This window comes from Halichoeres trimaculatus, unplaced genomic scaffold (assembly GCF_033239565.1).
Source record: "Halichoeres trimaculatus isolate MK-OKI-2021-1 unplaced genomic scaffold, fHalTri1.1 fHalTri1_scaffold_22, whole genome shotgun sequence".
NCBI classification, from domain to species: Eukaryota; Metazoa; Chordata; class Actinopteri; order Labriformes; family Labridae; genus Halichoeres; species Halichoeres trimaculatus.
In genome coordinates this window covers 23139030-23156876 of record NW_027437200.1, presented here as the reverse complement: position 1 = coordinate 23156876, position 17847 = coordinate 23139030, and the positions used below count along the sequence as shown (strand labels likewise).

The 17847-nt window shown below is 44.6% G+C and overlaps 2 protein-coding genes across 2 annotated transcripts; both read left to right on the top strand.

Annotated features, from left to right (window-relative positions):
- Positions 1 to 1285: 1285 nt before the first annotated feature.
- Positions 1286 to 4729, top strand: LOC141811127 (H-2 class II histocompatibility antigen, E-S beta chain-like). Its single transcript, XM_074699049.1, has 6 exons — positions 1286 to 1440; positions 1605 to 1877; positions 2652 to 2865; positions 3064 to 3131; positions 3726 to 3839; positions 4327 to 4729. Exons 1-6 carry the CDS (start codon positions 1383 to 1385, stop codon positions 4353 to 4355), a joined length of 756 nt encoding a protein of 251 aa, XP_074555150.1. The 5' UTR covers positions 1286 to 1382; the 3' UTR covers positions 4356 to 4729.
- Positions 4730 to 6490: 1761 nt separating this feature from the next.
- tfr2 (transferrin receptor 2) lies at positions 6491 to 16780 on the top strand. The gene is made up of 25 exons (XM_074699197.1): positions 6491 to 6529; positions 6601 to 6739; positions 6877 to 7063; positions 7142 to 7282; positions 7350 to 7458; positions 7531 to 7773; positions 7871 to 8010; positions 8078 to 8258; positions 11528 to 11608; positions 11680 to 11875; positions 11956 to 12142; positions 12221 to 12361; positions 12429 to 12537; positions 12610 to 12852; positions 12950 to 13089; positions 13157 to 13332; positions 13405 to 13524; positions 13611 to 13693; positions 13800 to 13863; positions 13960 to 14027; positions 14119 to 14189; positions 14288 to 14372; positions 14478 to 14702; positions 14789 to 14929; positions 16532 to 16780. Exons 1-25 carry the CDS (start codon positions 6491 to 6493, stop codon positions 16778 to 16780), a joined length of 3558 nt encoding a protein of 1185 aa, XP_074555298.1.
- Positions 16781 to 17847: the final 1067 nt, after the last annotated feature.

Sequence of the window (17847 nt, the reverse complement as noted above, 5' to 3'; positions counted from 1 at the left end):
TGCAATTTACCATGAACAAGTATTATTGAATTGCTTTTGGTTTGCTAACTGAAAATTTCAACACACACTCACTGCTCTCAGGAGCTCTATAAGAGACAGGATGCTCTAACTGAAGTGTGTGATGGAGTAGGGACAGACCAGTTCACAAAATACACTGTTGGGTTCATATCATGGTTTTGTGGATGCGGTGTTCGGTGTACATTGTTGCTGTTTTTAACACCCCAGATTACCATATACCCTAATAATCCACTATTAACAGATTATTCTTGATCAGTTGTGTCATGTATCATCATGAAAACCTGAAAGAATGAGGCTGTTTCCCATTTCAAACATCATTAAAGCTGAAGGTTACATTGCTAGTTTCAACATGCCACCTCAAAATCAAAACACGCCTTAACCTCAGATACTTAAACTCCAGAAAAGTCACAAGAGTTGTCGTATTTAAAAAATATCTCAAGAGGAGTCTGAAAAGTAATTTAACGTTGCGTTAACGTTAAAGTCTCTAAGTTGTCAACACTCAGTCGTGGTTTTATCCTCCACGTTCTTACGGCTGTCATGAGAGCTCACACTGAATCTAAAGAGCTCCCAGAGAGCAGAACGACTCAACACCACAGGTACACCCTCTAACTCTGCTTGTCATGTAAACAACACACACACCTCCTCACGAAGTGTCTCGTTGTACTTCTTTGCCTCGAGTTGTGTATGCGCATAATTAGAACTACAAACACGCTTCATAAACCGTTCCATGATGGGGTGGTATCCAGAAACAGGTTGTTTGCATCATGCAAACAACCTGTTTCTGGATACTAATTCTGGACGTGTAGGATGGTTGCCAGGTTAGTCAGAAGCAAGTAATGTCAGATAGGTGACCAACGGCAGTCTGTGGGTCAGACACAGTCAATTCGGGGGCCCCCTAGTGGTGGTGGGGCCCTGAGCAGACGCTTTATTCGTGAAAAGGGAGATCCGGCCCTGCATGAAGATGAAAGTCTCAAATATAACAAGAAAAACTATCTCAGCCTGTAAAACATGATGTGACCTGTACATTATGTTTATATCAGTCTGTCAGTCAGGTTAACACACCTGAACATGAAGATTAGTTTACTTTACTCCATGATAAGGACAGTCACACAGGGGACTTCCCTTTCTTTATTTCTCTCTCTTTGTGTGTGTGTGTGTGTGTGTGTGTGTGTGTGTGTGTGTGTGTGTGTGTGTGTGTGTGTGTGTGTGTGTGTGTGTGTGTGTGTGTGTGTGTGTCAGCAGCAGAGCAGGCTGAGTGTTGTCTGCCTGGTAACAGGTGATGGTGGTCATGTGATGCAGCTCTCTGGTTTTTAGAGCAGCTCTCAGTCAGAGTGTGTCACAGTTTGTGAAGACAGCAGAGGATCATGGCTCCAACTTTACTCAGCGTCTGTCTGCTCTTCAGCTTCATGCTGAGCTCCACAGGTAACACACACACACACACACACACACACACACACACACACACACACACACACACACACACACACACACACACACACACACACACACACACACACACACACACCTGCTGAGCTCAGTGTTCAGTCTCTGAGGGTTAAACAGTGATCACTGTGTTTGTTCTGCAGATGGAACCATGGAAGTTGAAATCGGCCATTGTGAGTTTAACTCAACTGATGTAAAAGACATCGAGTACACCTACTCATATTACTTCAACGGGCTGGAGTACCTCAGGTTCAGCAGCAGTTTGGGAAAATTTGTTGGATACACTGAGTTCGGTGTGAAGAACGCAGAAAGGATGAACAACGACACTTCAATCCTGAGCTCAATGAGAGCTGAAGAGATCAGATACTGTCAACACAACATTGGGCTCTACTACAGTAACATTCTGCCTAAATCAGGTGAGTTCATGTTTGAGTGACATCACACAACATCCATCCTCAGTGTGTGTGTGAACATATGAACCATGAGCAGAGTGTGTTGGGAGCTGCTTTCAGGACTGAGGTGTTGAGGTGTGTTGACTGACAGCTGGAGGAGTCCTCCTCTGTCTCCAGCTGACTGATCCAGATCCACTTCTAGAGTCAGGATGGACTTTCTCCACTCAGTCATCCAGATCAGAGTCTGCAGCTGGAGACAGCAGCAGCTGTCAGGAAGAGCTCACACACAGCTCTCACACACAGCTCACACACACAGCTCTCACACACAGCTCTCACACACACAGCTCACACACACAGCTCTCACACACGGCTCTCACACACAGCTCTCTCACACACAGCTCTCACACACAGCTCTCACACACACAGCTCTCACACACAGCTCTCACACACACAGCTCTCACACACAGCTCTCACACACACAGCTCTCACACACAGCTCTCACACACAGCTCTCACACACAGCTCTCACACACAGCTCTCTGGCGCAGCCTGCTGCTCACAGTGAGCTACTGCAGCCAGCAGAGAGCAGGGAGCAGAAAGTCCGGTCCAGAGCCTTTCTGGACTCTGACTTTCGAGCTTTTACCGTATTGACCTGAATATAGGAGCATCCTGTTTTCTGCGTGTGATGAAGCTTTGAAACTTTGAAACATGACTTCCTGTCAAAGTGTGACTCTGAAAGCTCCTCCGTGGTTGGCTCATGAAGCTCTGATCAGTGCTGATAATCTGACTGTGTCTGCAGCTCCACCCTCTGCCAGGCTGCACTCTGAGACGCCCCCTGCTGGTGGACATCCTGCCATGCTGGTCTGCTCCGTCTACGACTTCTACCCCAAGTTCATCAGAGTCAGCTGGCTCAGGAACGGGGACCAGATCACCTCTGGGGTCACCTCCACTGAGGAGATGGCAGACGGGGACTGGTACTACCAGATCCACTCCCACCTGGAGTACACGCCACAGTGAGTCCAGCTCCAAGTCCAGGTCCAGGTCCAGGTCTAAATGATTTTTAACTCCAGGTCCAGTTAGAGGACAGAGCACCTTTGAGCTGACGTAGAATCAGTTTATGAACCAGGCTCAGGCTGATCCAGATCAGTTAGGGTCCAGGTCCAGTATTTGGTGTCCCAGAGTCTCTGATCTGGTCTTTTCTGTTGGATCAGGTCTGGAGAGAAGATCACGTGTAAGGTGGAGCACGTCAGCCTGAGCAAACCTCTGCTTCTAGACTGGGGTAAGAACCTGTCTGTCTGCTCACCTGTCTGTCTGCTCACCTGTCTGTCTGCTCACCTGTCTGTCTGTCTGCTCACCTGTCTGTCTGCTCACCTGTCTGTCTGTCTGCTCACCTGTCTGTCTGCTCACCTGTCTGTCTGTCTGCTCACCTGTCTATCTGCTCACCTGTCTGTCTGCTCACCTGTCTGTCTGCTCACCTGTCTGTCTGTCTGCTCACCTTTCTGACTGTCTGCTCACCTATCTGTCTGTCTGCTCACCTGTCTGTCTGTCTGCTCACCTATCTGTCTGTCTGCTCACCTGTCTGTCTGTCAGTCTGCTCACCTGTCTGTCTGCTCACCTGTCTGTCTGTCTGTTTCTCCACCTGTCTGTCTGTCTGCTCACCTGTCTGTCTGCTCACCTGTCTGTCTGTCTGCTCACCTGTCTGTCTGCTCACCTGTCTGTCTCTCCACCTGTCTGTCTGCTCACCTGTCTGTCTGCTCACCTGTCTGTCTGCTCACCTGTCAGTCTGCTCACCTGTCTGTCTGTCTGCTCACCTGTCTGTCTGCTCACCTGTCTGTCTGCTCACCTGTCTGTCTCTCCACCTGTCTGTCCTCAGACCCGTCCATGCCTGAGTCTGAGAGGAACAAGATCGCCATCGGGGCCTCAGGACTGATCCTGGGTCTGGTCTTGTCTCTGGCTGGATTCATCTACTTCAAGAGCAAGACCAGAAGTAAGACCAGTACACCCAGTCTGAGACCACTACAGACCAGTAGACCCAGTTTGAGACCACTACATACCAGTAGACCTAGTCTGAGACCACTACAGACTAGTAGACCTAGTCTGAGACCACTACAGACCAGTAGACCCAGTCTGAGACCACTACAGACCAGTAGACCCAGTCTGAGACCACTAAAAACCAGTAGACCCAGTCTGAGACCACAACAGACCAGTAGACCTAGTCTGAGACCACTACAGACCAGTAGACTCAGTCTGAGACCACTTCAGACCAGTACACCCAGTCTGAGACCACAACAGACCAGTAGACCTAGTCTGAGACCACTACAGACCAGTAGACAAAGTCTGAGACCACTACAGACCAGTAGACCCAGTCTGAGACCACTACAGACCAGTAGACCCAGTCCAAACCAGTTCAGAGCAGTAGTAAAGATGTGGTTTCTGTAGTCCTCGTTGACCCTGTCTCTTTCTTCTCGATGCAGGAAGGACTCTGGTTCCTACCACTGACTGATCCCAGTCTGGGCCCTGGTCCTGGGTCTAGTCCTGGTCCTGGGTTGTGTCAGAAGAAGAAAAAAATCAGCTTCCTGTGTTTTGGGCTCAGCAGCCCTCAGTGCTGCCACCTGCTGGCCTGTCTGAACACCTGCTTCTCTGCTGCTCTGCTGGTCTGACCCTGGTCCTGGTCAGCAGTGGATCAGGGTCAGTGTGGGCTCTGGATGTGGACTCTGCTTCCCTCAGTGTGCTGCTTTCCTTAGTGAATGAATGTGTGGAGGATCAGTACCTCTGCTGTCTGATCAGGGTGGAGCCGTGGTTGGAGCTTTGGGGCTGCTGGGACGTCTGATTCTTCCTTTTACAGATTTCTGCTCAAACTTTTTCTCACATCAATAAACCTTCAGAAAACTGACTCGGGTTTTTATTGGAGGTCTCCTTTTCTTCTGTCTCATATCAGAGTGTGAGCGTTACACACTTTAAAAATACACACCTGACAAATGATCTAATAATCTAATCTAGAATAAGCCAGCCCAAAACAACAACATCAACTAAACAAGCTTTGAAAGAATAAATTAATAAATAAAAAATATAAGAATCCATGAAAGAATAGATAAAAAATGAATTACTGAATAAATAATATAAGAATCTAGGAAATAATGAAATAATAAAAAAATGAATTAATAAATAAATTATATAAGAATCTATAAAATAATAAATAACTAAATAAAAAGAAATATAAGAATCTATGAAAGAATGAATAAATAATGAATTAATAAATAAATCATATTAGAATCCACAAAAGAAAAGGCTGATTAAAAACAGAAATATAAAGAAAAATAAAAAAATAAATAGAAAAGTGCTTAATAAATAAATAAATAAGTAAATGAATAATGAAAAAAAAAGAAAGAAAGAAAGTAGCTATATGAAGTGATATTAATCAAAGAATAAAGCCTTAAAATCAATGGCTAATAAAAGTATAAATATGAAGAAAAATAAACAAAAGTACTTAAATCACATAATAATGTCACTTTAAAAGCGAAGGAAAAATGTGCTTTCTTTATTTTTTTATTAAGCCCTTTTCTATTTATTTTTTGATTCGTCTTTATAGTAATACTTTTATCAGCCTTTTCTTTTATGGATTTTTATACAATTTATTTATTAATTTATTTTTAATAGATTATTTATAAATTTATTTATGAATTCATGTTTACAATTATTCTTTTATAGATTATTATATACTTTTTAAATTAATTAATTTATTATTTTATAGATTCTCATTTAAATTATTTATTTATTTTCTTCTTTTATAATTTATTTTCGTGATTTGGCACTCTCACTACTCCATAGAAAACACCTCTTACATATCCACATTAACACAGCTTTGGTCATTTCAGACGTTTCATTCTGACCATTATTGTTTTTATAATTTGTTCTAAATAAAAAAAAAAAAAGAAGAGTTTCTGGAAATTTCTCCAGCAGAGTTGGAGCAGTTATTTCATGGATTTGATAGATTTGAGCCTGAGTCCTCTGCACTGCAAACTTAGTGCCCAGCATAACATCTGTTGTTTGATACAAGAGCTCACACTGCCCTCTAGTGGTTCAACTCTGCACCTTCATCTCATTTTCACACAGACACACGAGCTGTTGGTGAGTCTCACTGGGAAAATGTTACAGAACTACAGAAGAGAACAGATTCAGACTGCGTCGACGAGTCTGAGCGTAGAGACCAGTGCTTTGTTTTTATTATTTTATGATTGATACAAACTCAGAGGACGACTGATTCTGCTCATCAGGTGAAACAGGTTTGAAGGTTTAATGACATGGAACTAACCTGCAGATTGACTGAACGTGAAGGGAACAGGTGAGCTCAACATTCTGCTGTTATTACAGGTTTACAGCCCCCTACTGGTGGAGTGGTGTACTGCAGTATCTCTTATTTTTTCTTCCATACGTCACTGCCCCGAGCTCTAGTAGAAGCCGTGTTTACAAACATCTGGATTTGGATTTTACAGTTTGATTCACGTCCCATCCGTTAACATGGAGGGGGCGGGGCTTATGAGTTATACTGCAGACAGCCAGCAGGGGGCGCTTTAATGTTTCTGTCCTCACTTTAAGGAAGCTGTGGTGAAATCCTCTCTCAAACCACCTGTGGTCAACATGGACACCATCAGGACACGCCTGAGACAGGTGAAACAGGTGATCCACCAACATGCTCCGCCCCTTCTTACCTGTAGTGAAGGTGACACCTCTTGCTCTTCCTCCCCCAGCGACCACAACCTGACGAGGAGTTTGAAGGGGGAGGAGCTGGCAGGGTGGAGCTGAGGTTTGTGGCACCAGAGGCGGAGGAGGAAGCAGAGGCGGGGCTTAGCAATGACATCACAGAGTTGATGCAAGGGCAGCGTCGTGGTAAATGCAGAACGTGTGCGTTACTGTGTGTCGGTGGGGTCGTTACCTTCACAGCAGGTAAACACACACTTCACACACACCTGAGAGGTTGGATGGTTTCTTTCAGCTAAAGTGGGCGTGGCCTTTCTCTCTTGCAGCATTCTTATTGGCCTACGTTCTCTTTAGTGGGCGGTACCATTTCTCCAAAGAGGAGGGGCAAGAGGACAGGAGCCATCCAGGAAATGTGGCTAAACCTGCAGAGGGAGGGGCGGGGCTTTACCTGGGGCACCTGAGGGAGATGATGAAGAGGCTGCTGCAGGAGGAAGACATCTTCAACACAGTCAGGTGATCCACGACGCACAGATCCATCCGCCACACTAAATAGTCCCTGATACACGAGTCTGTCTCTTTTCGTCCAATCAGCCGAGTCAGCCGAGCGAGTCATCCTCCAGGTTCCCCTGAGGGGACGTCGTTGGCCTCGGAGATCCTTGGACGCTTCAGAAACCTGAAAATGGATCACACCTGGGTCGAGTCTTTGTACGCCACGCTGCAGTTCCCGCACAGGTAGGCAGGGGGCGATGGGTGTTTCAGGATGCACCTGTCCCCTGATCGTCTTCCTGTTGTCCTGCAGGTCTCAGAGGAGCTCTCTGTGGCTGGTGGACTCTGCAGGACAGGTGTCAGAGCAGATCCCTCTGAACCCGTCTGACTTCTGTCCATACAGTGCCTCAGGGACCGTCACGGTGAGACGGACGCACTGGTTGTATGTCACCATGGTAACCCACCCAGGTGTCCTGACCTGTCTGGTTCTGTAGGGGGGCATGGTCTACGCAAACTACGGGCGACCTCAGGACTTCAAATGGCTGAAGAGCGCGGGCGTGTCTGTCGATGGCAGCGTGGTGGTGATGCGTGTAGGGGGAGGGGCCAGTTTCGCTGAGAAGGTACGGTTGGCTGAGAGTTATGGCGCGGGCGGAGCTTTGATCTACCCTGACCCTGCTGACCTGCCGCAAGACCCTCGACGCCTTGGACTGAGCACACACACCGCTGTGTCTGAGCATGTAACACACACACACACACACACACACATACACATGGTCTTCTACATTCTGCTGCTTTTGACCAATCAGCATCTTCCTTCGTCTCATCCAATCACAGGTCCACTTGGGGTCAGGTGACCCGTTCACCCCTGGTTTTCCCTCCTTCAATCACACCCAGTTCCCTCCAGTCCAGTCCTCCGGCCTGCCAACCATTCCAGTTCTGCCGATCAGCGCCACTGTCGCTTCCAAGCTGCTCAGGTAGGCCCCGCCCCTCCTCACCTGTCCAGGTGTTTTGTGACCCTCACTGCACATCCCTTTGTCTCAGCCGGCTATCAGGACCGTCCTGTCCTCCGTCATGGTGGATCCGGCTGCCGTACGTCCGCTGCGTGGTCGGTCCAGAGTTCAACTCCGGACGCCGAGTCAAGATGTCCGTCCACAACGTGATGACGCCCGTCCTGCTCAACAACGTATTCTCCTCTCTGGATGGCCGAGTCTCATATCAGAGTGTGAGCGTTACACACTTTAAAAATACACACCTGACAAATGATCTAATAATCTAATCTAGAATAAGCCAGCCCAAAACAACAACATCAACTAAACAAGCTTTGAAAGAATAAATTAATAAATAAAAAATATAAGAATCCATGAAAGAATAGATAAAAAATGAATTACTGAATAAATAATATAAGAATCTAGGAAATAATGAAATAATAAAAAAATGAATTAATAAATAAATTATATAAGAATCTATAAAATAATAAATAACTAAATAAAAAGAAATATAAGAATCTATGAAAGAATGAATAAATAATGAATTAATAAATAAATCATATTAGAATCCACAAAAGAAAAGGCTGATTAAAAACAGAAATATAAAGAAAAATAAAAAAATAAATAGAAAAGTGCTTAATAAATAAATAAATAAGTAAATGAATAATGAAAAAAAAAGAAAGAAAGAAAGTAGCTATATGAAGTGATATTAATCAAAGAATAAAGCCTTAAAATCAATGGCTAATAAAAGTATAAATATGAAGAAAAATAAACAAAAGTACTTAAATCACATAATAATGTCACTTTAAAAGCGAAGGAAAAATGTGCTTTCTTTATTTTTTTATTAAGCCCTTTTCTATTTATTTTTTGATTCGTCTTTATAGTAATACTTTTATCAGCCTTTTCTTTTATGGATTTTTATACAATTTATTTATTAATTTATTTTTAATAGATTATTTATAAATTTATTTATGAATTCATGTTTACAATTATTCTTTTATAGATTATTATATACTTTTTAAATTAATTAATTTATTATTTTATAGATTCTCATTTAAATTATTTATTTATTTTCTTCTTTTATAATTTATTTTCGTGATTTGGCACTCTCACTACTCCATAGAAAACACCTCTTACATATCCACATTAACACAGCTTTGGTCATTTCAGACGTTTCATTCTGACCATTATTGTTTTTATAATTTGTTCTAAATAAAAAAAAAAAAAGAAGAGTTTCTGGAAATTTCTCCAGCAGAGTTGGAGCAGTTATTTCATGGATTTGATAGATTTGAGCCTGAGTCCTCTGCACTGCAAACTTAGTGCCCAGCATAACATCTGTTGTTTGATACAAGAGCTCACACTGCCCTCTAGTGGTTCAACTCTGCACCTTCATCTCATTTTCACACAGACACACGAGCTGTTGGTGAGTCTCACTGGGAAAATGTTACAGAACTACAGAAGCATATTGCATTCACTTGAAGAAAAAAAACAACTCAGGTTTTTCAGAGAAATTTATTCTTTGGTTTGTTTGTTTTTTGTGGTAATTAATTTTGTTTTTCTGATTAATATTTTTGTATTGGTTTGTTTTTTGTTATAATTATTTCTGTTTTTATGAGTAATTTTTTCTGTTTTCAGATTACTTTTTTCCTGTTTTTGGGAGTAATTTTTTTCTACCGGCTTTCCAATGTAGAAGCAATGCATTTTTTTAATGCCACATCTCTGTCTATTCCTTAAGTATTACATTGAACAATAAGTTTATATAGAATATAAGTATAAAGTTGAAATCATAACAAGGGTATCATATCCTGTGTGTGGCTAATACCTTACCTTTATTGACCCGGTACGGACCAGTAGAAAGTTAGGGATAAGGCATATATGTGCCGAACAGGATCTCTGATCCGTGCAGGACACAGGAGCCACCACACATTCACGGGAGTCGTCTGCAGGTTGGAGGTTCTCACGGGATTTCGAAGTAGCACGATACTTCAGGAAAAAAAATTACTCCTAAAAATGGGAAAAAAGAAATCTGAAAACAGAAAAAAAAATACTCATAAAAACAGAAATAATTACAACAAAAAACACACCAATAAAAATATTAATCAGAAAAACAAAAAATTACTCACAGAAACAGGAGGAAAAAATTACCATGAAAAACAGCAGGTTGAAGGTTCTTGCAGGATTTCTAAGTATCTCTATACTTCAGGAAAAAAAACTACTCATAAAAACAGGAAAAAAGTAATCTGAAACATAAAAAAAATTATCATAAAAACAAAAATAATTACAACAAAAACAAACCAATTAAAAAATATTAATCAGAAAAAGAAAATTAATTACCACAAAAAATTACTTACAGAAACAGGAGGAAAAAATTACCATGAAAAACAGCAGGTTGGAGGTTCTCGCTGGATTTTGAAGTATCTCAGAACTTCAGGAAAAATTACTCGTAAAAACAGGAAATAAGAAATCTGAAAACAGAAAAAAAAATACTCATAAAAACAAAAAATTATTATATAACAGAAATCAAACCAATTAAAAATGTTAATCAGAAAAACATAAATTAATTACCATAAAAAAAAACAATATAATAATTATAACAAAAAACAAACCAATAAAAATATGAATTGGAAAAACAAAATTATTTACCACAAAAAAAAAAAAAACGAAGAATAAATTTCTCTGAAAACACGAGTTGTTTTTTTTCCTTCTATAAGTGAATGCAATACGCTTCCGTACAGAACAGACGTACACCACACAGAGTTTAAAACCATCGTCTTTAACTGATGTGAAAAGTAGTTTTCTGAAAACTACAGACAGGTTATTTTTATTTCTGACAGACAAATGACTGTGCAGAGTGAAACATGTTATTTTCAGATAAAGAGACCTGGTGTGAACGCCCCCTCTGTCAAACTCCAGCTCTGATGTCCTGACCTGTTTCACACAGAAATCTGACGTAAGAGTGTGTGTGTGTGTGTGTTTACACACTGTTAATAAAGTAAAGCAGATCAAACACACGCTGACCTCTGACCCTCTCATGAACCAATCACAGCGGGCTGAGAGGATCAGCTGACGTGGAGGAGAACAGATTCAGACTGCGTCGACGAGTCTGAGCGTAGAGACCAGTGCTTTGTTTTTATTATTTTATGATTGATACAAACTCAGAGGACGACTGATTCTGCTCATCAGGTGAAACAGGTTTGAAGGTTTAATGACATGGAACTAACCTGCAGATTGACTGAACGTGAAGGGAACAGGTGAGCTCAACATTCTGCTGTTATTACAGGTTTACAGCCCCCTACTGGTGGAGTGGTGTACTGCAGTATCTCTTATTTTTTCTTCCATACGTCACTGCCCCGAGCTCTAGTAGAAGCCGTGTTTACAAACATCTGGATTTGGATTTTACAGTTTGATTCACGTCCCATCCGTTAACATGGAGGGGGCGGGGCTTATGAGTTATACTGCAGACAGCCAGCAGGGGGCGCTTTAATGTTTCTGTCCTCACTTTAAGGAAGCTGTGGTGAAATCCTCTCTCAAACCACCTGTGGTCAACATGGACACCATCAGGACACGCCTGAGACAGGTGAAACAGGTGATCCACCAACATGCTCCGCCCCTTCTTACCTGTAGTGAAGGTGACACCTCTTGCTCTTCCTCCCCCAGCGACCACAACCTGACGAGGAGTTTGAAGGGGGAGGAGCTGGCAGGGTGGAGCTGAGGTTTGTGGCACCAGAGGCGGAGGAGGAAGCAGAGGCGGGGCTTAGCAATGACATCACAGAGTTGATGCAAGGGCAGCGTCGTGGTAAATGCAGAACGTGTGCGTTACTGTGTGTCGGTGGGGTCGTTACCTTCACAGCAGGTAAACACACACTTCACACACACCTGAGAGGTTGGATGGTTTCTTTCAGCTAAAGTGGGCGTGGCCTTTCTCTCTTGCAGCATTCTTATTGGCCTACGTTCTCTTTAGTGGGCGGTACCATTTCTCCAAAGAGGAGGGGCAAGAGGACAGGAGCCATCCAGGAAATGTGGCTAAACCTGCAGAGGGAGGGGCGGGGCTTTACCTGGGGCACCTGAGGGAGATGATGAAGAGGCTGCTGCAGGAGGAAGACATCTTCAACACAGTCAGGTGATCCACGACGCACAGATCCATCCGCCACACTAAATAGTCCCTGATACACGAGTCTGTCTCTTTTCGTCCAATCAGCCGAGTCAGCCGAGCGAGTCATCCTCCAGGTTCCCCTGAGGGGACGTCGTTGGCCTCGGAGATCCTTGGACGCTTCAGAAACCTGAAAATGGATCACACCTGGGTCGAGTCTTTGTACGCCACGCTGCAGTTCCCGCACAGGTAGGCAGGGGGCGATGGGTGTTTCAGGATGCACCTGTCCCCTGATCGTCTTCCTGTTGTCCTGCAGGTCTCAGAGGAGCTCTCTGTGGCTGGTGGACTCTGCAGGACAGGTGTCAGAGCAGATCCCTCTGAACCCGTCTGACTTCTGTCCATACAGTGCCTCAGGGACCGTCACGGTGAGACGGACGCACTGGTTGTATGTCACCATGGTAACCCACCCAGGTGTCCTGACCTGTCTGGTTCTGTAGGGGGGCATGGTCTACGCAAACTACGGGCGACCTCAGGACTTCAAATGGCTGAAGAGCGCGGGCGTGTCTGTCGATGGCAGCGTGGTGGTGATGCGTGTAGGGGGAGGGGCCAGTTTCGCTGAGAAGGTACGGTTGGCTGAGAGTTATGGCGCGGGCGGAGCTTTGATCTACCCTGACCCTGCTGACCTGCCGCAAGACCCTCGACGCCTTGGACTGAGCACACACACCGCTGTGTCTGAGCATGTAACACACACACACACACACACACACATACACATGGTCTTCTACATTCTGCTGCTTTTGACCAATCAGCATCTTCCTTCGTCTCATCCAATCACAGGTCCACTTGGGGTCAGGTGACCCGTTCACCCCTGGTTTTCCCTCCTTCAATCACACCCAGTTCCCTCCAGTCCAGTCCTCCGGCCTGCCAACCATTCCAGTTCTGCCGATCAGCGCCACTGTCGCTTCCAAGCTGCTCAGGTAGGCCCCGCCCCTCCTCACCTGTCCAGGTGTTTTGTGACCCTCACTGCACATCCCTTTGTCTCAGCCGGCTATCAGGACCGTCCTGTCCTCCGTCATGGTGGATCCGGCTGCCGTACGTCCGCTGCGTGGTCGGTCCAGAGTTCAACTCCGGACGCCGAGTCAAGATGTCCGTCCACAACGTGATGACGCCCGTCCTGCTCAACAACGTATTCTCCTCTCTGGATGGCCGAGTCGAGCCAGGTATCACCTGATCTCAGAGACACGGTCACATGACCCCCCAGAGACCAATACTAACCCCAGCCCCTCTGACAGACCAGTACATCATCCTGGGCGCTCAGAGGGACTCGCTCAGTCCAGGAGCCGTTAAGTCTGGCGTTGGAACTGCGATCCTCCTGGAGCTGGCTCGAACCTTCACCGCCATGGTGAAGAACGGTAAGACTCACCTGCTCACCTGGGTTTGGAATCAGTCATGTGACTCACGGAGGCGTCAGGAGGTAATGAATCGACTGCGTGTGCAGGTTTCAGTCCAAGACGCAGTTTGCTTTTCGTCAGCTGGGATGCTGGAGATTTCGGGAACGTCGGTGCGACTGAGTGGCTGGAGGTTCGTCCAATCAGAGAGCAGAGAAGGCACATTAAACACCACAGAAGAAGAGCGGCCACGTTGTGTTTGTGTGATAGCAAGGTGACCTTTGACCTTTGTTTGCCAGGGCTACCTGTCCATGCTCCACCTGAAGGCTGTGGCTTACTTCAGCCTGGACCAGGCCATCATGGGTAACACAGCTCCCAGCCAATCACAGCACACTTTGGTCAGCCAATCAGATTCATGAAGACGTAAACACCTGTGTTTCATTCTGTGTCTGTCTGCAGGTGATGAGGTCCTGTCTGCCAGCAGCAGTCCTCTCCTCATCGACCTGCTGGACGCTGCCATCAGACAGGTGAGTGTTTCCTCGTCGCTGTGTCGCATCCTGATCATCAGTGATGTCACTTCCTGTTATGTTTGATATTAACACATGCAGTGTTTGACAGGTGGAGCATCCTAAACACGCAGGTCAGACCATCTACAGCCAGGCGGAGAGAGACGGAGGCAGCTGGAGGATGTGAGACACACACACACACACTCACACACACACATTCCCAAAACACAGAGAGCTCCCCCTGCTGACCAGATCACTCCTCGTTCTGTTTGTCTCTGCAGCATGAAGCCGCTCTACCTGAACAGCGGAGCGTACAGCTTCACGGCGTTTGCAGGGGTACCAGCTGTGGAGCTCAGGTTTACTGAGGTCACACACACACACACACTCACACACACACTCTTTTTGCTATGTGATTTCATCAGGCACAGGTGTACAGGTGTCTTTATCTCAGGTTGATGTGTGTCTCTCCAGGAGCGAACTTACCCGTTTGTCAACACGCCGATGGACACCGCGTCCCGCCTACAGGAAGTGCTGGGAGGTCGTCTTGGGATGACGGGGCGGAGCTTAGGGGAGCTGGTGGGGGAGATGGTTTTGCGATTGGCTCACGACCACATCCTGCCGCTTCGTATCACCTCCTACGCTCAGACGGTTCTGCAGTTTAGCGCTCAGCTCAACAAACACTCTGCAGAGCTGCAGGTACGCTGTCTCTTCCTGTCCTGTTGTAGAATAATGTTTGTTTGCAGACGATGTTTTTGTAAACATGGTGTTTTCTGTGTGTCCAGTCCAGAGGTTTGTTCCCTCAGTGGCTGTTCAGCGCCAGAGGAGACTACAGCCGAGCCGCCGAGACGCTGCAGAGAGCCATCGACTACAGCGACATGCACGACCCCACCACTGCCCGCTCCTACAACAACCACATCATGAGGGTACAAACACCGCTAACACTAAGGCTAACACCAAATAATGCTAACACCAGACTTTAAACGGGTAGTTTCAAACTGTTAGAGTAAAAACACAGCTACCATTGTTAGCTTAAGTCCATGAAGGTACAAACACTGCTAACACGACCACTGTAACTTAATACTGTTAATACTGTTAGCTTAACATCAAGAAAGTACAAACAATGCAAATAAACACTGCAAAGTTTTAATACTGCTAACACTACTGCTAATACTGTTAGCTTAACATCAGGAAGGTATAAACAATGCCAATTTACACGGCTAAGATCAAATACTGCTAACACTACTGCTAATACTGTTAGCTAGCTTAACATCAAGAGGGTACAAACAATGATTATATACAATGCTTAGATCAAATACTGCTAACACTCATGCTAATACTGTTAGCAATACATCAAAATAGTCCATACAATGCGTATATACACTGCTTAGATCAATTACTGCTAACACTACTGCTAATACTGCTAGCTATACATCAAGATGGTACAAGCACTGGTAATATACAATGCTTAGATGAAATCCTGCTTATGCTAATGCTAATACTGCAAGCTTTACACCAAGTGGGTACAAATACAGCTTATATACACTGAGAAGAATAAAAACTGCTAACACTACTGCTAATACTGTTAGCTTTACATCAAGAAAGTACAAACAATGCTAATATATACTGCTTAGATCAAACACAACTAATGCTACAGCTAAAACTGCTAGCGTCAAATGAAGAGTGTACAAACACAGCAAATATTCACTGCTTAGATCAAATACTGCAAACACTACTGCTAATACTGTTAGCTTTCCATTAAGAGTGTACAAACACAGCTTAAATTCACTGCTCAGATCAAATAATGCTAACACTACTGCTTATATTGTTAGCTTTACAAAAAAGTAAACTGCCAACAGTGCTAAGATCAAATATTGCTAACACTTCTGCTAATATTGTTAGCTTAACATGAAGAAAGTACTAATAATGCTAATATACACTGCTAAGACCAAATACTGCTAACGCTACTGCTTATACTGCTAGCTTTACATCAAGAGGGTACAAACAGTACTATTATATACTGCTAAGATCAAATACTGCTTAAACCACCGCTAATACTGTTATCATTACATCAGGTTACATAGACTACCAACACAACTGCTAGCACCAAACACAGCTAACGCATATACTGTTAGCTCTAAACACAGAAAGTATATCCACTGCTTACATAAGAGCTAATGTTTATAGCTCTACATCATGGGGGTACAAACACTGCTAAGAATAATGCTAACATTTAACGCTGCTAACCTAACCTAATGTTAAACTCTGCTAACACTGCTGCTTATTCTGTTAGCTTTACATCATGAGAGTACAAACACTGCTGACATTAAACAATGAAAACAGTAAACACGGCTAACACCACAGCTAGCATTAAACATGGTTAACCCAACTGCTAATATTAGACACCAGTTACTCTACGACTTACAGCACTCATCATCAGCTCATGCTAGGAGCTCTTGCTAGCTGTGGGTTGATGCTTTTTTCTCCAATTCTGAGGTGAAATGACAACTTCCTGTTTCTGTCCTCAGGTGGAATACTACTTCCTGTCCCAGTATGTGTCGGTGGTGGAGACGCCATTCCGCCATGTGATCCACGGCCGTGGCAACCACACTCTGAGCGCGCTCACTGAGCACCTGGCCTTGTTGACCTCCGACCCAGAGAGCTTTGATGAGAAACGGTTCAGACGACAGCTCGCCTTCTTCACCTGGACTCTGCAGGGCGCCGCCCACGGGCTGAGCCGGGATATACACAAGACACACACATACACACAGCGATGATGAACACACACACACATACACAGCGGTGTGTGTCTGGGTTTTGCTTTTAATGATTTAATTAAACATTTGAAGGTTTGTTTTCAGTCTGTTGTCGTTTTTCTTGGCTGGCTCGCATCATCAGCTATAAAAGCGGGAAAAAGTCTCGTTAAAGCTCCTTAACGAGCTGGCAGACAGACTCTTAATTTGGCGGGTGTGTCTGGTGGGGCTGGTTGTGATTAAAGTGTGTGTGGAGGAGTTTCATGTCGTATTTCTACATCACATTTAAAAAAAGCAGAGAAACAGAATAAACAGCTCAGTTTAACCTGGAAACACCTGATGGCCACGCCCCCTCTCAGGTCACATGACCACACCTGGGCTCACAGAGGAAGACTTACATGTGATGAACGTCATGCAGGTGAATTAACAGGAAATGATGAGAGAGCACATCCAGGAAAAGACCAATGTTTTTATGAAGAGACAGGCTTTTATTTTGAAAGAATCCCAAACAGGAAGTTACAGAAACCTGAACTCTTACAAAACTTGAAAAAATAGAGAATGGATCAAGTCATCCAGAGTTGAATCCTCTCATTTGATTGGTTCTGTGGTGTCATGTGACCTGCGGAACAGAGGGATACATATCATTATAATGTCATTACCTTCACTGTCCACTGGAGGGCGCTGTGACAGAATCATTACACCAAAGCTACTTTGACTTGGTCTAGACTCAGACTCAGGTAACAGGGACTTGACTGGTCCTCAGGTAACCCAGACTTGATAAAGACCTGGATGCAGGTGCCCTGACCTGGCTCTGACTCTGACTCAGGGTCATGTGACCTGACCTGAGAACGGACTCTTCGGCCATCTTTGATCACATGATAACCTCACAAACTTTATTTGGTCTCACCTGAACAGAAACTTCTCTGGTCCATCAACAGCAGGAGGCGCTGTCGCTACTCCTCCTGCCTCCACACCTCCTGCCTCACCTCCTTCTGCCTCTCCTCCTCCTGTCTCACCTCCTGTCTCACCTCCTGTCTCGCCTCCTCCTGCTTCTACTCCTCCTGCCTCCACACGACCTACCTCACCTCCTT